We start from the raw sequence: 22,231 nt of genomic DNA, 5'->3' as shown, positions 1-22,231 counted from the left end.
TATCTAATTTAACGGAAGATGTAAAGTCCGTTTGTTCAGGTGAAAGCGTCAACAGGACCACAATGGTCGCTAAGACAATGCGTGCGTTTGGAAATTGCCTGTAGTCACTCTACTAACACAAACACACCTGGAAGATTCACTAACATCAGATAAAAAGCTCTCAAGGGAAACCACGGCAAACAAGCAATCTGACTTATTTTAAAGAGTGGGGGTGGTTGTGTTTATTGAGACTATCTCTCGGATGCTATTTGAAAACAAGTACAACAAAGGGATTAGTCTTGCTTAACTGCGCAAACAAACCGCAGCTTGCATCTTGCCATCTTGCCAGCGCCGTGACTCATGGCAGAAAACTTTCCCAAACCTCAAAGGCGCCTGAGGGTGAAAATCACTTTTGTGTGGAGTTCAAGCGAATGACGACAAATGTCTGATAAACCAGGTCTGACTTGCGCCGCCGGGCCCGAGACTGAATTTGCGCGTACGTAATGCAATGTGTAAGCCTCCATACCAGAAGGTGGCAGTCGTTGGAACAGTGCTAACTTGACTTGCAAGTGTTTTTGTTGTTAGAGCAAACGCTGAACTGGCGCTAACCAGGCTAAAGTTCATCTTTGAGGCGACCTGTTTGCTTTTCTGTCGTGTGACTACCACGACAAAATGACTAAGCTGTAATAGAGTCATAAAAATAGGTACGACAGTAAACACAGACACCCAAAACATGTAACTATAGAAACAGAATTTGCCGTCTCTCACTTGGCTGACTAAATTATTTGACAAAGTGTTTTAACTGCTCAAAAGGGAGTACACAGATCGCTTGCTGGAAGCGACCGAGAAGAGGGAGGAGAGAGATGAGGGTTCAGCGAACTGGACGAGCCACTTGGGGAAATGACGGGAAGCCATTTTCCCCCCCCTGTTTGCTTGTTAACACACTTGAACTTTAGCTTTGGCTTTATCTAAAAGCCCCGACTTATCGCCTATTCCCAATATAAGAGCAGGACAGGTGGGGGGGCTTGAGGCCTCTGCCTCTGTGCGCCACTCCACTTACAGCTGGGCCGGGTCAACCAGTTGCGAGGCTGATAGGTTGATGATTTATTCCGGGGCTATCGGACATGAGCAAAGTCATCTGTGCAGCCGCAAATCGCCGCCAATTTCTCGCTCTCCCTCCGGCTTTGGGTGATCGAGAAAAAGAGAGCGAGAGTGGCGCCTTGGCGAACGATCGCAAAAATGGAACGAGGTGCTTTGTGTTCCAAAGACTACAAACAAGGCTTTTTATTCGGGCGCTGTCTTCGGCCGACAGTGAACAGACTCAACAGACCGTTTTACATCTGCACCTCATCCAGCAAGCAGACAACTTTGACTCCCGAGACATCCCAAGATACAATCAGTAGAAAGTTGCAAACCCACCAGAATCGGACTATTCTGCAGAACCTCCGCGGTAGGATTTGGCAAAGATTGGTTGTGGGGTGGGGGATGGGTGTAGCCGTAGCGGGAAGAAAGCAGGAATGTGGATTTGGCTCAAGATGGTTCGTCGGTCGGCCATTTTGTTCGTCTGGTGGCGCCTCTGATGCAATTTACAGTAGAGACACAACAACAAACATGCTCCCACATGCGCAAAAATATCAACGTTTGCAAGTCGACCAAATCAAGACTATAAATTTGCGGGTTGTATTCATCTGGAAATAACTCAATGATTGTTTCTCCGGGCTCACTGCTGAAAGACAAGCATTTAATGCTTGTTATGTAACGTTTTGATTTTTCATACTATTTCTCCATCTGTCTAGTGCATATGTGTCAAACTCACGGCCCGCGGGCCACATCCGGCCCGGCATGCAATTATATCCGGCCCGCGAGATCATTTTATATTATTGTTACTAATGGCCCGACAATATAAAGCGATAACACAATAAACTACAGATCCCATAATGCATTGCTTTCGCTGCCTTGCCGAGCGTTTTTCCGCGGCAATCAGGAGAAGTGCTTGTTGCTGCAAGTTATTGCGAAGCTAGCCCCTCATGATGCCGAAGAGAAAAGTTGATTCTGAAAACAGAACCTTTAAAAACTGATGGGAGGTTGAGTATATGTTTACTGACATTGCCAGTAAGCCCGTTTGTCTCATTTGTGGCGCTAATGTGGCTGTGTTGAAAGATTTTAATCTAAGACGGCACTATGAAACAAAACATCTGGATAACCTGAAAGACCTGAATGCAGAGCAGAAGATACAGAAGGTAGAAGAGTTAAAGAAGAAGCTGACATTCCAGCAGACGTTTTTCACCTGTGCAAAATCACAAAGTGAAGCTGCTGTGAAAGCGAATTTTATCGTGGCAGAAGAGATCGCCAAAGCAGGTTGTTATTGCTGAAAAGCACAAATTATTTTTATATTTCCAGGTTTTGTTTTGTTTTGCAGCATGTTCATATTTCTATCTTGTATAATTTTGACAGGAAATATTTTTATGAAGAGTAAAATCATTTGGGATATTTAAAATGTAGTTTTTTTTATTTAAAATGACAAAAGCAAAGACAATCAAACGTTTTGATTTATTATTTTAATGTTTACTTGAAGTACAAGCACTGTCACCATTTTTATTTATTTTTTCAGGCGTTTTTTTTGCAGCATGTTCCAATTTCTAACTTGTATAATTTTAACTGGATATATTTTTATGGAGATCAAGATATTGAGTTATTTAAAGTTTAAGTTTATTTATTCCAGAATAACATTCCTGTCCGTTTATGTTAAAAGTTAGTTTTAGTGTGTTCAATAAATGTTTGTTCTGTTCGGCCCGCGACCTGAAGTGTGTTTTGAATTTTGGCCCCCTGTGCAATTGAGTTTGACACCCCTGGTCTAGTGTGTACGCTACCTCCAGAAAAAAGGCCGCAAATGCTTTGCGGGAAATCTCGGGAAAGCAGAATCACGGCGTCAAAGCTCAACTTAATCTCAATTCTGTTTGATGAGTTTCGTTTGGATTCTAGACTAGTCATTTGAACACCCGAAGCCAGACAGCCGTGGTGTGTCATCATCACTCATGATAAGAACTGCAGTCACCAGTTTGGCCAGCAGAGGGCTGCACCACTGTATGGAGACACCTTGGAAGCATTCAGGCCTCTCCATTCAGTTGTATTGATTTATATTCTCTTAATTTCAAAGTAGTTTTCTTGGCAGCACTGCTTCCACTACGTGCATGAGAACATTAAGTGGTTTTTTTTGGTCGAGTTACATTTTAGCCTCTCCGTGCTGCTGTGTTAAGTTAATCTACCAGCCAAATCAGTAGTGCTGTTTGGTTTTAATAAACTATATTTGCAATGGGACTTTTGATCATTAGAGTCTTGATACTATGTAACCAGGGAATTAAAAAAGTCTTTATAGGATCAAATCTCAAGTGTGTCAATGCGCACGTCAGCCCTTAACTACGATTAACACTTAAATACAGCTCATCATCTGTCATCACTTTGGAACTCCTCTTACGGTGCCTCCTACAGCTGTTGCCAGAAAAGAAAAAAAAGAAGACAGGTGGCTCATTCTGAGCGGGCCATCGTTGAGAAGCCCCATTCAACAAAAAAAAAAGGGGAAGTCGCAGCGAGACTCATCATGTGGGTGTCGGACATTGTGCCTGGACTACGTGCCGATACGCGCACACGCACAGACGAGCAATGAACAAAGTTACTGTCAGTGCTGCTCAAAAGGGCATTATTAGCTTAATTGTTATAGCAATGCTATAATCAAGACTTATAATTAGAATGGCACTCGGGGACCTCAGTCCCCTGCCAAGATCGAGCTGTCCTGAATGTCTCCTGGCTTTTATTGATAGAACAATAAGATTATTTTCAGTTTAGTGTAAAATCTGGTTGTAATTCTACGGATGGGAGGCAACCCCGGTGTGTAAAATTGAAATGCCCGAGTAGTGAGCCTTGGGGGATGCCATCATTTTTTTAATTCTGTAAGGGCTGGAATGGAATGGATGATAAGGTTGCACGGAGCAAATTAAACAAGTCAAGGTACCACAGGATAGCTCACTAGTATTGATCCGGAAAACGTAGACAGGTGTGGGGTTTTTTTGGTCACCTGCATGCTACATTCCTCTCGATGTGCGCATTTATCATTCACGTCACTAAAAGCACAATCACAAGGGTCGACGCTCAATGAGGGGCTAAACGCAAGATTTGAACAAGCCACGCCCCACCGTGCGTGCACCAATCATGGCCGGCCCGCTTCGCACTCACACACGCACCCACGCAGATGCACGCACAGCAACTGTAGAGTGCAGCTGGAGCTGAAGAGCTGGACGCGTCCCGGTTTCCTGGATGATCATCTGACTCCGCTTTGGTGCGCGCAAAAGGAAACGTCAGATCGGAGCGGACGCGGCCTGCCTTCCTCTACGTCACTTGAGTTCGACTTGAAGGAGGCACGGGAGAGGGGTGCGAACGGCGGGCTGACAGCCACTGGCGCAACAAGCATGGGATTATTATTCAGTGCGTAATGTTGCCACTCGGTCACTGCGGGAAAGCGCACTGCCGCGGGACCATGTGAGACGTCCCGGATCGAGCCTCTCCGTGTTTGTGTGTAATGTGTGAATAGTAACCTCCCCCCCCCCACTCCACCGTGGCCCCCGAACCCCCTCCCCCCCCGCCCCTGAGGATCGCTCGAAAGAAGAGTTTGGGGCGCAAAGAGGATTTTTTTTTTATCAATTTGTGCGCCGCCACCGACATGGACGCGGCACCCACGGACCGACCAGGACCCCCGTTTTAACAGCCTTGCTTGTAAATGCTCACTTGATGGACGTGAAGCCTTCCTCCCTCCACCCAGCGCACCGCCAGCACCGCCGCGGATTCTAACACCTCGCCTGGATTTGGATTTGACAACACCATGAACTTTATTGACAGTTTGACACTATTATTTCTGACGCTGTCGGCTGTCAAGGTGAGTACACTGTGGGTCAAAAAATGGGAAAAAGAAAAAAGGAAACGCGTCACTTGACCTTGCAGGGTCATTGTTGGCCCTTTAACAAACTGCCAACATATGAAGCATTGCTTCTGAATAATTTAGGGACTTTTAATATATTATCATTTATGTTTAGGGATATAATTTTTATTAAATTAAACAAAAATATACAATAAACGTAATAAAAATAGCAACCTATGCTGCTCTCTCATTTCGTTTTTGACAGTGATATTTATTTTTATTTGTCACATGTCCCTTTTTCCCACCTAATAATTCAGGAGTTGTCAATTAAATCGTTTTTCTATGTATGTATGTATTATTATAATGTAAAATAAATCTATTATCAAGCCTCGTTTAATAGTCACTGAAATTTGAGATATATTTTTTTTAATTAAATAATTCCCTAACGTTTTAACATTTTTGAAAATTACTTTGGGAAGAAAAAAAAATGTCTGAACTCAATGAACTTTGCCAGCTGTACTGGCTGGTCATAGGTCAGAAGTGTGAGACATTCAATCAAAGACAGAAAATGGGAAAAAAAATTCTATACAATAAGAACACTTATTTTAAAATAAAAATGACCATGTGATATAATTAAGGCCCTTTAACCACATCCGCACCCCAAAATTGCAAAGGGGCATCTTGCCCTTGCCTAGCTTGACACTTCCCAATGTTTTGAGTGAGTGGGTTGGTGGGTGGTTATTTGAGGGGGGGGGGCTCTCCCAACCAGACCCCTACTCTCTCACACCACCCGGAAGGGGCGGGCTCTACATCCCCTCAACAGGAATGACTTTTTTTTTTTCCTTCATTAAGTCCAATTGGGGTTGAATGGTGCCGTCTCACGCAACATGAGCGAGGTATTGCAAACTCATGGAAACTTGCCAGTAATCCTTTTGTGTGGTGCCACTGCACAGACACACGCGCATGCACATGCAGACACATGCAGCAAAGCAGTGACAGGGGTTGACGGTGAGGTGGCTGGTTGACATTCTGACCAGCTTTTAATGGGAACAAATGCAGCCAGAAGTCCATAAAGGTTACGAAATCGACGCAACTGCCGCGCACACGGGGTTATAAAAAATTTGCCACGTTCAATGCCAAGATGAGGTCACATTGCCCCTATGTGCTGTGTAAATCATTACTGTCCAAAGATTAGATTTACTACTGTAATACATCAATTTCTTTTTCTTTTTTTTTTTGCTCTTTAAGGGGTTCAACCACCAAATGTGAATAGATGTTACGCAATAAGGCCTAGCACAACTCACTTTTGCTCCCATTTATTTATTTTTTATTTTTTTGCAGAGTGCCCAATTACCGAGGGAAACGCAAAGAGGTCCACATGACGGTAGGTGTCCTATAGGACAGGCTGGGAAATGTCAGAGCGTGTTTTGGGGAATGTGTGAGACTGTGAATGAGAGATAGCGAGACAGAGTTTGAGAAAGTGTGTGATAGTGCACGTGAGTGATTATGCCAGTGTATCAAGTGAGCAAATGTGAGTGTGTGCGTTTGTGAGAGTTCATGTGTTTGTATGAGAGAATAGATGTGTGTGTGTGTGCGTGTGTGTGTGTGTGTGTGAGAGGCCTATATGTGATGTCTTACCTTGACACGGTACAAGCACACTCTCGCCCCCCGGTGGCCAACCTTTCCCCCTGACTCAAAGACCTATAATAAGAGACATTTGAACGTTTTTTCCCCCCCACATTTTTTCATTTTTCATGTCTGACGTTAGGCGGAGGGAAATCTTACAGTCACCAGACTCACTTTTATAGAAAGGAATGTAATGTCATCCTTTTTTCCCCCCCATTCACAATCCCAGCATTGCTCAATCCGATTTTGGAAGAGTCAGTGGGGGGGGGCTTCTAGTTATTCGTCAAGCAGCGGCGTCGTGTTTGTATTGGCGGTCTTGAAGCTTGTTTTCCGCTCACTTGTTCTCAAATTGATAGCTTGGAAGCTGCCAGTCCAAAATGTGTGTCTCGGGACGAGCTGAGCATTTGGTCTGCCGTTGATAGATTTACATATGGGCAAAAGTGTTGATGTGAACCTCTTACTCAAGTCATTCATTAATTGGCGTGACTGCAATGGCCACGGATTACACCCGTAAGATGCCTTTTTTTTTTTTTTGTCTAGTTGGATGAGTTTTCCGCACTTCAGACAAGCAGAGCCAGTAGGCCGTCTTTCAGGCTGAACATGAAATTCTGAATCGTTCCCACAACACGCAGTCCAAAATCCCCATCAAGCCTTCCCACAAGAGTGGAAGCTGTTATAACCATCCGCGAAGTCCACAGTTTTGCTTCCCAAAGGTTTAACAGCTACCTTTCTCAATAATTTTGTCTGTATGTAAATACTGAGACGCGGCAACCTGGGAATAACCAGTCTTGTGCCAGGTGATTATCCAAAAGACACGGGGCAATTATGTAATAATTATTCTTCATTTTTATGGCGGTCATAACCAGTTCTAACTGCGATTTGGCCTTTATTAAAACGAGACGTTCGACAGCCCTGATAAAAGCTTGATAGCGATCCTTTTGTTTGAAGTCACTCGGTGTTTCCTAACTTCTATTAAGCCAGTGCTTCTCAATTATTTTCTGTTACGCCCCCCCCCTAGCAAGAAGAAAACTATTCGCGCCCCCCCTGCCCACCGTGACTATCCTAACTTGTCTTGTAAGTCGTAAAATGTTGCACTGTCGCAAACGTGACAGAAGTAACAATGAGAGCGCCACTGCCCCCTGCTGTAGTAAACGCGCAATTACACTTTATTCTAGTACTGCCAAAAAAAAAGCCTGTTCCCCAGGGTCACACGCGCCCCCCCAGGAATAGCACCGCGCCCCCCAAGGGGGGCGCGCCCCACTATTTGAGAAGCACTGTATTAAGCTAAGGCACAAAGTTTTTTACACAAAATCTCAGCACACCACTAAACCAAAATGTCTCATAACAGTCTGTCCACTATATTTATATACTGAAAACATAAGAATTGATCGTAATTATATCGCATGAACGGCAACAGGTGTAGCTAGCTAGCTAGCTAGGTTTTCAAAAGTACTGAATTTGCCAATTTCCCTTCCACAGTGATCCCCCTGATGGAGGTGTACAACAAGAGCTTGTGTAAGCCTCGGGAGCTGCTGGTGGAGATCCTGCAGGAGTACCCCGAGGAGGTGGAGCACATCTTCATCCCATCGTGCGTGGTGTTGACGCGCTGCGCTGGCTGCTGCAACGACGAGACGCTGCAGTGCATGCCCATGTCCAGCTATAACGTGACCATGGAGGTCAGACCACTCACTCACTGGTTATCCTTTGGGGACCCGTTTTGTTTTTGGGAGTGGGAGGGGGAGCAGACTCTGGTAGTTTTGTAGATCACTGTGCTTGAATCATCATTTTAGTCTTGGCACGAGAAGCCCGTTTGCGTGTGGTTTTTCAACAAGGCAATTATCATCTTGACAATTTGTTGACAACAGCCCATAAAGTATCTCCAGCGTGTTTCTGGATCTGTTTTGGATCCTTTTGGATTAAACAACAAATGACCTTAAGTAGCTTTTGCAACTTTTCTCCGCTGACTAACCCTTGTGTATTTTTCTTCACAGATCAAAAGAATAAAAACCCAAAGACAACAAAATGATATCTTCATGAGTTTTACGGAACACAGCGCGTGTGAGTGTAGGTAAGAAACAATCCACGCACACACAAAAAATGTGAATGTCTTTGGGGGGGAACATCCAAAAGAAATGTCAAATCCTCTTTCGCCTGCTTCGGACAATTTTGACAGGTCTGCTACATTTCTATCTTCTTATCGTCTGCTTCCTCCTCTTGGCTGGCGATAAAAAAGCCGGCTGCAGGTTGAAGCATATCCCGGTAGACATGTGCGCCGGCTTATCGTCATTCCATCGCACGCAGACGCATTAGTGCAGCTGCTGGCCAAATTCTCCGCGTTCCTTCTGCTTTTTCACGTTTGGTGTTAAATATGGTTTTGCCGTCTCGTTATCTTCCAAGGCGATGAAACGATTCAGCCGGAAGTCTCCTTTCCAACCATTGAAGTCTTTTCCAGAGTTTTCAAGCAGCTGTGAGATACATTTTCACCACCTCCAGAGAGGCTTGTCCTCTGAGTCGGTCAAATTATCCAATTTCCCTCCAATGTTTTGAAATTTATGTACTACAAATGATGGATCTCTCTATCTGTGCTAGCGATGTATCGTGAAACAATTCAAAGCTTTTCCACTAGATGGCCAAAAAAAGAACATAATTAAGCTGTGCTAGTTTTTTTCGGAATTTTTGTTTGGTGGGGTGACATGAGATTATTTTCTATTTAAAATCAATGTGCCTTAGTTCAGTAAAGGTAGCAAAACAGCGCTCTTCGCTACAATTACAAAAGTATTGGGACAGGTTGCCATTAAACGCACCATTGCTATTTACAGTGCCTTGCGAAAGTATTCGGCCCCCTTGAACCTTTCAACATTTCGCCACATTTCAGGCTTCAAACATAAAGATATAAAATTGTAATTTTTTGTCAAGAATCAACAACAGGTGGGACACAATCGTGAAGTGGAACAAAATTGATTGGATAATTTAAACCTTTTTAACAAATAAAAAACTGAAAATTGGGGCGTGCAATATTATTCGGCCCCCTTGCGCTAATACTTTGTAGCGCCACCTTTTGCTGCAATTACAGCTGCAAGTCGCTTGGGGTATGTCTCTGAGTTTTGCACATCGAGAGACTGGAATTCTTGCCCATCCTTCCTTGCAAAACAGCACGAGCTCAGTGAGGTTGGATGGAGAGCGTTTGTGAACAGCAGTCTTCAGCTCTTTCCACAGATTCTCGATTGGATTCAGGTCTGGACTTTGACTTGGCCATTCTAACACCTAGATACGTCTATTTGTGAACCATTCCATTGTAGATTTGGCTTTATGTTTTGGATCATTGTCCTGTTGGAAGATAAATCTCCGTCCCAGTCTCAGGTCTTTTGCAGACTCCAACAGGCTTTCTTCCAGAATGGTCCTGTATTTGGCTCCATCCATCTTTCCATCGATTTTAGCCATCTTTCCTGTCCCTGCTGAAGAAAAGCAGGCCCAAACCATGATGCTGCCACCACCATGTTTGACAGTGGGGATGGTGCGTTCAGGGTGATGAGCTGTGTTGCTTTTACGCCAAACATATCGTTTTGCATTGTGGCCAAAAAGTTCGATTTTGGTTTCATCTGACCAGAGCACCTTCTTCCACATGTTTGGTGTGTCTCCCAGGTGGCTTGTGGCAAACTTTAAACGAGACTTTTTATGGATATAAGATATAAGAAATGGCTTTCTTCTTGCCACTCTTCCATAAAGGCCAGATTTGTGCAGTGCACGACTGATTGTTGACAGACTCTCCCACCTCAGCTGTAGTTATCTGCAGTTCATCCAGAGTGATCATGGGCCTCTTGGCTGCATCTCTGATCAGTCTTCTCCTTGTTTGAGATGAAAGTTTGGAGGGACGGCCGAGTCTTGGTGGATTTGCAGTGGTCTGATACTCCTTCCATTTCAATATAATTGCTTGCACAGTGCTCCTTGAGATGTTTAAAGCTTGGGAAATCTTTTTGTATCCAAATCCGGCTTTAAACTTCTCAACAACAGTATCTCGGACCTGCCTGGTGTGTTCCTTTGTCTTCATGGTTCTCTCTGCGCTTTAAACAGAACCCTGAGACTATCAAAGAGCAGGTGCATTTATACGGAGACTTGATTACACACAGGGGGATTCTATTTATCATCATCAGTCATTTAGGACAACATTGGATCATTCAAAGATCCTCACTGAACTTCTGGAGTGAGTTTGCTGCACTGAAAGTAAAGGGGACGAATAATATTGCACGCCCCACTTTTCAGTTTTTTATTTGTTAAAAAAGTTGAAATCATCCAATCAATTTCGTTCCACTTCACGATTGTGTCCCACTTGTTGATTCTTGACAAAAAAATACAATTTTATATCTTTATGTTTGAAGCCTGAAATGTAGCGAAATGTTGAAAGGTTCAAGGGGGCCGAATACTTTCGCAAGGCACTGTATTTCTGATTTTACCCTTGTGGTCCACCATACTTGTTGCCTGGCAATAAGGAAGTTAGCCAAACACATAGACCTCGTAGATGGCTTGACCAACAACTTGAACAACGTTCATGAAAACCTGGTGATGAAATGCAATTTCTGCCCCTGAAAAAAAGTTTCAAAATGTCTGCGCAGTGCATGACCCCGCAGAATGAAACAGCAGCTTTCCTCACACTTTTGCCCAGCGAGAGATTGCACCACAAAGAATTATCAGCAAGAGGCGCTCAGAGCTGCTATTGTGTCCGTGAAACAACACTCAAGCCCCCCAGTGCCCCATCACTTGTGAAGTCGGGGTCATTTAAAAGTGAAAGCGAGTTGGGCAAAGTTTAGGGAGGTTGACCATGCGCAGATATATCTAATAACACATTTTGTTGTGTGCCTGCTTTCAGGTTAAAGAAAGAAGTGAAAGAGCTGCGAGAAAAGTGAGTACTACAGAGCATCTTGTGAAGCTTAATGCTTGAGTTGTACAATAGCCAATAGAGATTCGATCTCGTTGCGGCAAACAAAAGTCGGCCTCTCTCTCTCGGGGGCAGCCATTTTGACTCGTTATCCCGCCAGCCTACAAAGTTGAACACGAGCCGTACAGTAATTTTGTCAATGCTGGTTGACTTGCAGGCTTGTCAAACCTTAAAAAAACTGTACAGTAAGCAAATTTTAAACTGAAAAATAACTTTAACTGTAATTATTAATAATTTTATTTCCAAATGGATGGGAGAAGCTATAAATGTTCTGAACTCCTGTTTTGAATGCCATTGGGGTATTGAGCAGAATTATTGCGGTTCTCTCTCAGCAGCGCCTCTGAAGGTCTACAAGGTACTGCATTCCCTTTCGCCTCAAAAGCTTCAAGACACGATTAATTGATTCTCGGTGCGTTATCCATCTTGTTGTTACGATTAACAAAAGCCTACATTGCTGAGCCGTGCAGGTGGCTTACATCACCTCCGGTAAATAGGTGACTCTTAACGAGTTTGTTGCCCTCACCACGCCTGACCGTGATGCCTTTGCTCCGCCTGGCCGTATCTCCTATTTACATTCTTGCCCTCCTTCACATCCATTTAACTCCTGCTACTCAGATGTCTACTCGCCATGATATAGATAGCGGCATCTTTTTGAAGAGCCGCCTCGCTTTATGACGTTTGCTCAAGTCGCTCCGCTGGCACCAGAAGCCGCTAAAACCCGTTAAAATGACTCTCTGAGCGCTTGTTAAAAATCGGTGGCAGTTGCATTTGTTTGCGCTTTAGACAAGGCCAGTTGTCGTATAGTGTCGAGGGGCCTCCTCTTTAACCTCCTCTTGATTGTTTACGAGTTGTCCCGCAACTAAAAGACAAAGACGACGCACTGGCGGTCATTCAACTTTGCGTTTTATTTTTTTAGTAGTGTGACTCAAGTCATCAATGTGAGAGGTCGGGAGGAGCGGCTAAGCACTGGGTGCCAAAATATACCGGATTTCATAATTAGTCAAAACAAGACCATCGGCTCTGTCATATCATAACAAATTTTTCCGCCAAGGAACAAAAACGTTCATGTAAACACACGGCAAAGGACAGATTTAGGAGCAGAATGATAAATCTACCGCGGTATGTTGTACAATTTAATCTTTAATCTTCCAAGAAATGTATTGACGGATATTTATCATCGTGGAACGATGGTAGCGAATTGTAAGCGACATATTTTCTATTAGCATTACATTAAAATCAACATAGTTCAGTTTAACACATTTCACATTTGGTGCAGCAAAAATCAAGGATTGTGTTGTTGCTGGATTCTGTGTACAAATAGCTGTGGTCTGATATGCAAATGATGCTAGTTTGTTGCATTTTTGTCTTTTCTCCTGATTGTGGGCTATTCCCAGAGGCAGAAATCTTGCATGTTAAAATCAAATTCCTCAGAAGTTTCATTAAAGGGTCTTTACATGCTTGGGAGTAAAATGCCCAGTCAGCAAAAGGCGCACATGTAAAGCCCCAGGTGCATCCTTTGTAAGCCTCTAATCCTTTATGAGCTTGTTCCCATTGTGTTGCGCTTTGAATCAATAACAATGTTAAGACTTGAGTTGACTGATGTGGTCCGGACGAAATTTATTATTTTTCATTCATGTGGGGAGTTTTATATATTTATTTACTGTTTTATAAAACAAAACAGTAAATGGCTCGCACGCTCATCTTTGCACGGAACATTTTAGGTCCACGACGTTCTATTATTATGTGGGAAAACAGCCGACGTGAGGTTGCATTCTTTGCGCGCATTTCAGAATCTTTACCAGTGACATCGTTTATTTGAATTCCCACAAAACAAAATAGCTTTACTGGGGAAACTGACGCCTGTACTTTTTCAGTGCTTTTCAAACATTCCGTTCAACCGTAACCTATAACCTAATACAACCTATACCTTTATTTATAGTATAAATAAATATCGCCGCTTTGACTTTTTTTTTTTTTTAAGTAAAAACGCGCTCCACTCTTTCTCTCACTCTCAGACTCTCTCTCTCTGCGTTGTTGTGCTCTCTCTTGCAAACAATCCTGGCGAGGCCCAGCTAAATGCCAAAAACGAAAGCGAAAGAAAAACCGAGACTTAACAATTGGCGATTCGTATGTCAGCTTCGCCTTCTCCGCCTACCTGCACCTACGGAAGAGGATTAGATTAGTGAAGAAGAAAAAAACGAGGGGTGAAAGGATTCTGACTTTTTTCTCAGAATTCTGACTTTAAAGTGGGAATTCTGACTTTATTCTCAGAATTCTGACTTTATTCTCAGAATTCTGAGAATAAAGTCAGAATTCCCACTTTAAAGTCAGAATTCTGGGAATAAAGTCAGAATTCTGAGTTTAAAGTCAGAAATTGGGAATTCTGACTTTAGTCAGAATTCTGACTTTATTCTCAGAATTCTGATTTTAAAGTGGGAATTCTCAGAATTCTGAGAATAAAGTCAGAATTCTGACTTTAAAGTCAGAATTCCCAATTTCTGACTTTAAACTCAGAATTCTGACTTTATTCTCAGAATTCTGAGAATAAAGTCAGAATTCTGAGAATAAAGTCAGAATTCCCACTTTAAAGTCAGAATTCTGAGAAAAAAGGTCAGAATCCTGTCACCCCTCGTTTTTTTTTTATTCACTGGCCCTAATCCTCTTCCGTATGCACCTGAGTGTCGTGCTTCTCGTAATTAAAATGGCTTGGGAAGAGCTCCTTTGTCCTTTTTAATGTACTACACCCGCACCCCGTCCGTTAGGATGTTGCTAACGCACCCGTCACGCTAGCACTCGTCATCTCACGCTTCTCCGTGTTTTGCTAACATTGTCAGACGCTGCTAACCGCTAACTTAATCCATCTCACCCATCAAGACTAATCAATCGTCGTAAAGGCTCAAACGATTTTCCGTACGCCGCGCCCAACTGCTACAATCATGAAAGAAAAGTAAAAGGTACATTTTCTTCGGAAGGTCTCAACTTCAGATGGGCGATAACGGACGAGCAGGAATAAACGCATTGGCTGTTGTCGTTGCCGCGCCGCTATCAGCGGGATCGTAATCAGCGTGTTTAGTCTGTGTCGCTTTGCTGTGTCTCGTCTCTGTCTCCGTTGCCCTTTATGTGCTTTTCATCTTTTTTTAGGTGCCCCCTCGCACAATGCTGGTCCTTTTGTTATGTCACGAGATATGAGTGATGGCTATCTGTTGCTCTGCTAGGGGCAATTTGTAATCGAAAGCGATTGTGTATCAAACGCTGCTTTTGAGTCGCCGAGCAAGCGCTTGTCTCGCAACAATTCTGCCGCCATTTTGTGTCTCAAGTGCAATTGTTGGTTTGTCGTTGCTATGTGAAGCAATGAAGTAGCGGAGTCCTTCCATCTTTTTGACAATAAAATAAAATGTCCTAACGCTGCAAAAAGCAGATTCTCGAATCTTCTTCACATTAGTTTTTTTTTTTTATTATTAATAACATAAAACATTGGAACCGCTCTCTGGCAATTTAACTACCGTTTTTTTCCATGTATAATGCGCCCCCATGTATAATACGCACCCTAAAAATGGCATGTCGATGCTGGAAAAAAGCCTGTACCCATGTATAATACGCACCCAAATTTTGACTCCTACTTAAGTCCGTAAACGTAAAATTATTTCAGAAAAAAGATCATCTTTGGGAACAACCGGATGTTATTCTGCCGGTCAGCATCACTGCGCATGCGCTAGCAAACTCAATAGCGAAGAAATGTCTCGGATTTGTGTAGGGTACATTGTGACAGCAAACGAGCAGGTGATCGAGCAAGCGTCTGATACGAGAGCATTGTGTTCGTATGGAGCGTGTTTGAAGTGAACAGCAGAGAAGAAAGTGCATCTGTAATGGCGGCCTCCGTATGATATCCGGATTAAAAAAAATAATAATAAATTGTACCCATGTATAATGCGCACCCCAGATTTTAGGACAATAAATTAGTTAAATCTTGCGCATTATACATGGGAAAAACCGGTAATTTCCGTGGAGAAAAACTGATTTACTATGCAAGTGAATTGAGTTACAAGCTCGGTCACTGAAGGTCGCACTAACGTAAGACGTGAAAGATGAAGGTTTCAAGGGGGCGTGAAGGCGGCCCACGTGCGTTTTTTGCCAGTGTGCAATACAAGCCAGACTGTCACATGCCACGCAAACACTTGGAAGGGCAAACTGGGCCGTATGACCCGAGGACGGGTAATTCAGCACTCTTGATAATCCTCATCCGTCTCTTCTTCCTTTCCCCGGATCTGTCTGTCTGTCTGTCTGTCTGTCTCACTCTAGTATTTGCAAGCCCTGCTCTGAAAGGAGGAAGCATTTATTCGTGCAGGATCCGCAAACCTGCCGCTGCTCCTGCAAACACACAGACGAGTTTTGTAAAGAACGCCAACTAGAGCTCAACGAGAGGACCTGCAGGTGAGAGCGACTTGAAGCCAAGCCATTTTTTTGCTAAACTAAAGATTTGTAAAAAAAAATCTGATTCCTACCTTTTGTCCAGATGTGACAAGCCCAGAAGATGAGCGAGGAGAAACGCCGCGCACATTAAAGATGAAGGAATACTCCGTTCTATTATTAGAACGTAATGCAACGGATATTTCGCAGCACAGCACTTTGACATTGTTTTCTGTGGAAAGCATTCTGCTCTGGACTGAGAGAAGGACAGACAGTTGGCTCCCACGGTATATCTACAGTATGTGTATGCGTTGCGTGTCCGTGTGTGAGTGAGTATGTAGACCAGCATACTACACAACTGTTTGCTGCTACAAAAAAAATCATAATCAACTAAACAAACGCATCATTTGACGGAAGCGCCTTCTGACTTCACTTTCACTGGATGCGAGTCTACTGTGCTGGTACGCAAATCGCTCGGAGATTTAAGACGACAAGGATGAGGAGGGAGAGGAGCGTTCTGGCACGGATTCACACGTGGATGTCTGCTTTTACTGCTTCTTTCAGAAGATGGCTGCTTTTTCCTCCGAGGACATTTTCAGCACACGATTACGAGTGCCTTTAAAGGGATACTGCAAGCCGACGTGCTATTATAGCTGGCGTGAAAGAAAACCACTGAATGAAAACTCTACTGTAGTTTGATTCCATCGGGAAACCCAATGCCTCGCTTCAAAAAAAACAAAAAGACTGACAAAAGTGCTTTATAAATTATTCGTTCCTTTTTTCCAGGAAAAGGGGGATTTAACGCAGTAGTGCTTTGATTACACGTCCTCTCTGAACTTGTATATAGCTAATATTATCCCGTCATAGTCCATTGTAGATAATTTATAATGTCATAGAGTATTTTTCAGTATTCATTTTATTGCCCATATTTAATGCGCTCTATTTATATATGCAGTGTTGTGTCCCACCCTCTCCCTACCACTGTCCAGTTTTTGGCATGGATTATCTGTGCTTTAATTTTATTATATTTTTACATATTTAACTAAAATGAAATTACACCAACCAAAAAAAAAGGATCAGATATTTACTAACATTCCCTAAATGCTTCCTTTGTAGCGAGGAGGACACCTGAATTATTAGGCGGACGTACGCAAAGCGCGTGTTGGTCTTTTAACATTTGTATAGATGTGTATGTAAAGACGTGTGTGTTTTGTTTGTCGTGCAACACGCAATTACAGAAAAAAATACTGCTACCAACACCACTAGACTACCAACGACACAAAAATATATACAGAAAAATACAGCAACCTCTACCATCAGTCTCAGAAACCCGATTTATTAGCTCCTCCTCCTTTTTTGTTGTTGATGCTGTTCCATCACTAATAACCTGTTTTTATGTGTCCATGTAAAACAGTAAAGCATATTTATTTTCAAATTATATTGTTTTTATATAAAATACTGAAAAGGTTCTTGTGTCCTGTTCTCATTTTCTTCCAAAGCCTAAGACTTAAATATGTGACAACGCGATCGACTCATTAGCTGAAGTCAAGCTATCATGATTTTAAAAATAAATAAATAAATAAGACGGAATGGCTAGAAGTCTTAAGAAGAGATTTTGGAGTGTCTATTGAAGACATTTCGGTACTCTCGTCCGCCTCGTGATTACCAAGTGCCAAGCCAAGGCGGGAATAAGGGATTGTCCACGCCAGGAGCGACGTTGCAGCGAGAGCAGCTGTCGCTCATGACGCGCCAATAACATCTGGTCTCTTGTGTCGAACGTCTTACGCAAGAACATTGGATGAGCGGGTCATGTGAAAAGTGTGAGTCATTAATGCAATTTAGAATCATTACTCTTTAACTAGCCTCCCTTGGGAGGTTCACAAGGTTCAAAGGCTTAAATATAGGATTGATAATAAAAGGACAAACGGACGTCGACATCAATGCTTTTTTTTTCTTTAAATAAATTGCTCGCACAAAACCATAATGGCGGGTTAAAAAATGTGCGACAAACCGGCAGGCTTTTTAGTCACATGGCTGCTAGATGAAACGTATACCCCAAAAAGACAAAACAATGATCACATTAAGACTAAAAAAAAAAAAAAAAAGGAAGCTATTCAGACTGTGGTGTTGCTTGCCCCTTTTTTTTTTTTTTAAGTAGTAGTTATCCCTGCAGGATTAGCAACTTGGTCAGTAACACTTTAGCAGTAGCTGATCTGCGGGCCCCATGGCACCAATCTAAGCCCCCTGAAAGTGCTTTAAGTGGACCTTTAGGGATCTTTGACCATGTTTTAAAAGCGGTTCCCTCCGAGCCCTGTTGCCCCGCTGCTTCCAGGCCGCATTAGCTGCCCTCGCTTTACGTGCATACTTCCATATATAAAGCGCGCCATATAATCCCGGTAAATTCTGGGGGCCCTCTTGGTCTCAGAGTACAACTCCCAAAAGAATGCGGTAAACATTTAATCAGTGATTTAACGGGAGCTCGGGGCGCAGGGTGCAAGCTAGCCCCTGTCTTAGCTAAATTGTGCTTGTTTCGTGTCAGTCTGGCAGATTTAAAATGTTAACCTAAGAGGGTTTCTTATTAAGGGAGCTGCCAAATACGATTCAAATACAAAATACTAATAATTTAGCTAATACAGAAAGAGAGCTCAGATTTATTTGCTGTCTTATTGAGACCCGTCAATATTATCAAGCGTGACCTTTTAGCTCGTAACACTAGAAACCATGGCGACTGGCGAGACTAATAGTCAAGACTGGAGGCGGTAAACGTGCTTCCCGGCAGGTAAATGAGCGCACTCTGTGGATATAAAAGGACTCTAATCACGACTTGGCACCGTGCTCGGCCCACAGGCGTGTCCGCGGCGTGGTCAGGTATAATATGTGCTGGTTCACACGTAGTGTGCCTTTAATCTCCATTTACCCGTGTTTGTGACCGACAGTGACACAGGAAAAGGCCCTCGGTCATGAGGCGGAGGAGGGCGACGGGGAGTGATCCAAATCAGTTTACAAAAGGATCAGTGTGAGCAGGTAGGAAAAGAGACTAATTGAGATTAAGCAGGGAAAGGAGAAAGGAAGAAAGTTTTCTTTGTGTTTGCGACTGAGCCCCCACACACAGAATTGTTAAGCACTTTCTGTTCCAGAATTTTAATATAAAAAAAACATCCTACCGGATATTTCCGGGTCTTCGACTGAGTAGGTGAAAGGCGGGGTACGTATTGGATTCCTTCTCTATTTCCAAACAAATGGCTCCTCCTCCTTTGCCACAAATTGGAATATTCCATGAATCACATCATGACGAATTAATTGATTTCCTGGAATACAGAAGTGACAAAAATAAAAAAAAACATGCATGTGGCTGGCATTGGGTCCAGAAATGTGAAATAAAAGTTACAATTGAGCAAGAATCAGGTGTCCAAATTGTCTTTCAAGCTTTTGGAAAGCAGAGGATTAATTTATTCATCTCCCCTCTTGGTAGCCACCGTCTCCGTTTATTAGCCACAAGCTCGGCTTTGTTCAAATTATATAAATAAATAACTACAAGAGCTCGGTGGGGGGGGGGGGGGAACATCTTTGGCGGCGATGTCAAATTCCTGATGCGCCACAAGTCGCTTTGTTCTCAAAACGGAGTTGATGAATGTGCGGCGGAAGTTTCAATATTATGATCACTGTTCGTTCCCTCGTTAAACAATGAGTTTTTTTTTTTTTACATTATCATCACTGTTCGTTCCCTCGTTGGACACTGTGTTAAATTCTTTTTTTTTTGTATATGGTGTAAATCATTATGTTCGCTCCTCTTCTTTCCTACTTGCACATGTGGACTAAAAAAAACCTTCTCATGTTTGCCTGCTTTGCTCTTTTCTATGCATTCGACAATAAAGAACACATTGCTTGACTTCCATTTGAACGCACCACCTGGTTCCATACGACAGACCCCTTCTCAGCGTAAACACAGCTAAATCTTAACTTCTTCCCAGGCTGCTTTATGGAGGCATTAAATTGATCCATGGCATCATATGTCGGTTATCCTCCACATTTCCAGGTGACACTGACCAGATTTGTTTTGTTTAACTCGACGGTGTCTTGTCTGGTGTTACGGTCACATCAGACGAGTTCTACGCTTTTTAAGTCAAAGATGATTTTGTCCTCGCTGCTATCTCCCGTGCGATTAGCTTCCAACCCGTTTGGTTTCCCTTTCAAATGAACACAATTAACTTTGACCAACATTCCGCTGACAATAAACACAACAATGCTTGCTTGACCTTTTTGCTTCCTTTCTCTCGTGACTCCAAAAATGTCACTAAGTTTCCATCTTGTGTTCTCTAGGGCATCACGCATGACTTGGTCGCATGAAATGTCATGTTGTGATCACACAGTATATTGCCTGTACATTAGGACGATAATCTCAAACTATACTAAGTAGATTAAATTTAATCTCTTTCCAGTGCTACAGTGGAAGATTTTCATTTGTGGATGGCAAACTGCAGACAAATCCCAAGACCCCCCGAGCCGACCCGACCCCTCCCCATCCTCGAAACGACGCAAACCATGGCAAAGGTACAAGGGTAGTGTCACAAAGTCAAGTGTCGCGTCACCCACTGAATAACTATGCGCAACTGTTTGCTCACACTATGTACAAAGTGTGTGGCAATATCTGGAAAATGCTTACATCACAAAGTGTACTTCATGCTAACCTGGCGCGGTCAATAGCACGTTCCCCTTTTGTAAAAAGTCGTTATGCCGGGGGGTGGGGGGGGGGTTTAGGGTTTTGCAGGGCTTTTGGTTTGTCTGCCAAACTGAAGTTCAAGGACAAACAGATAAGACACACGCACACACACCAGCTACGCATGCAGGTTTCCAAGACTAAATCATTCATCAAATTCATGGAACGTGTCAGGAAGGAATTAGCTTGTGAATCGTGCTATCTCCAGCTTTTGGGGCAAAATGTAATAACAAAAAATAATAATAACAATAAAAACAGTAGCAACAACAACAATAACAATAATACATTTAATTGGTTGTGTAACTTCACATTTGATGTGAAGCTTAGATCTAAATGAATGTCTGGAAGTGTGCTCTCTATCAACAATCACGAGGAACCTAATGGGATTTCTCTCTTTGCATGTATATAAACACTTTGGAATCAAGAGGAGATAAAAGGCCAATGAGCTGCACTTAACTCTTTCCACACCAAGGCACATAAAAGGGGCTTCAGTCGCAAGGGACACAAACTCATTGACATGTCCGATGTACCCCACCCACCACCACCACCGTCCGTCAAACCTCCCACGAGGCATCTCGATCTCCTTTTAGCCTCGCCTATCAGCAGGCCGAGTGCCGCTGTCACCAGATCCCCTCGAGCCCCTCGAGGTTCCACGGGAATGGCATGTGAACCCAATTGGCAGCTTAACGGACGCAGAGCACTACAAACGAGAGACTCTCTGGGGTCATTTCGCCGACAACATCCCCAAAGAGCGTCCTCCTCCCTCGGAATGTTTGGCGTGGGTCGGACACCCCGTGAGGTAGCTAAATTTCAGACTGCTTTGATCACATCCATGATTTCATTCACAAAGTACAAGAATTGATAAATTTCATCCCATAAAAATTAAACTGATTGAAATTTTATGTCAGCTGGTATAAAAAAAAAATTGCCAGCTAAACACAAATGACTATATTGGGTTAATGTAGTCATGTTATACAGATTTGGATTACTGGTTGACGTTAAATTTCCAGTCAATTTTATTATATTACATTACAATAGTTCTGCGACAGGATTATTAGGTGTTTGTAGCATTTTAAGACCGTTGGCAGACTTAAGGCAAGCGTCTCGACTCTCCGGTTCTCCTTCAAAACCCCGGCGTCTTCCCCCAGCAATAAACGCGTCTTGCCAGAGATAATGTCAACGGCGACGATCCGGTTTCAGAAGAAAGTGGCACAGCCCAAGTTTTTTGGAAGCGATCCTGACCTCTGCTAACTCGGCAAGCTACGCTAGGGGGCACATGCGCCGCCGAGCAAGTTGTCGGTCATTGTCACATTTACGACGGTCCTCGGTTTACGACGGTCCCGACGTGACGTTTTGAGGTTACCAAGCGCCTGCAATTTACTAGCTTGGCAGAAGACGGCACACTCAGTTACTGCCGTGTATACTGGCTTTTATATGATTGCTTTATATTTATGAGCTAGAGATGATTTTCATGTAAATATTTACTGCAATTATGACATTTCAACCGTGTTAGCAGAGTTTAAAGGTAATGAATCCATTGTCGGAAATGGCCCACTGAAGATACTGGCGGTATTCCACAAAACTCTTCAATCGAGCCACATATTTTTCCATTTTAACACACTGACTTGCCGTTACAAGTAGAAAACAGGTGGTGCTTCAT

General features: G+C 43.1%; 1 protein-coding gene and 1 long non-coding RNA gene across 3 annotated transcripts in view; one reads left to right on the top strand and one right to left on the bottom strand.

The window, feature by feature from the left end:
* The window catches only part of LOC133146113 (uncharacterized), a 49,808-nt gene that overhangs the window by 21,571 nt on the left and 6,006 nt on the right, over nucleotides 1-22,231 (bottom strand). Inside the window, exon 4 of the long non-coding RNA XR_009711287.1 lies at nucleotides 19,019-19,162. This is a non-coding gene — a long non-coding RNA (uncharacterized LOC133146113). The remainder of the gene's footprint in view (nucleotides 1-19,018; nucleotides 19,163-22,231) is intronic.
* Nucleotides 4,210-17,322, top strand: vegfab (vascular endothelial growth factor Ab). 2 transcript variants are annotated; one of them, XM_061270344.1, is made up of 8 exons: nucleotides 4,210-4,906; nucleotides 6,230-6,272; nucleotides 7,055-7,227; nucleotides 7,994-8,190; nucleotides 8,506-8,582; nucleotides 11,379-11,411; nucleotides 15,747-15,878; nucleotides 15,961-17,322. In XM_061270344.1, exons 4-8 carry the CDS (start codon nucleotides 8,005-8,007, stop codon nucleotides 15,980-15,982), a joined length of 450 nt encoding a protein of 149 aa, XP_061126328.1. In that variant the 5' UTR covers nucleotides 4,210-4,906; nucleotides 6,230-6,272; nucleotides 7,055-7,227; nucleotides 7,994-8,004; the 3' UTR covers nucleotides 15,983-17,322. The 2 variants fall into 2 exon arrangements, with proteins under 2 accessions (XP_061126328.1, XP_061126327.1); XM_061270343.1 differs by lacking the exon at nucleotides 7,055-7,227 and having other exon boundaries at nucleotides 4,211-4,906.

This window comes from Syngnathus typhle, linkage group LG22, assembly GCF_033458585.1.
Source record: "Syngnathus typhle isolate RoL2023-S1 ecotype Sweden linkage group LG22, RoL_Styp_1.0, whole genome shotgun sequence".
Taxonomy (NCBI): Eukaryota; Metazoa; Chordata; class Actinopteri; order Syngnathiformes; family Syngnathidae; genus Syngnathus; species Syngnathus typhle.
Note: the sequence above shows the minus strand (reverse complement) of the source record. Positions and strands in the feature narration are given on the sequence as shown.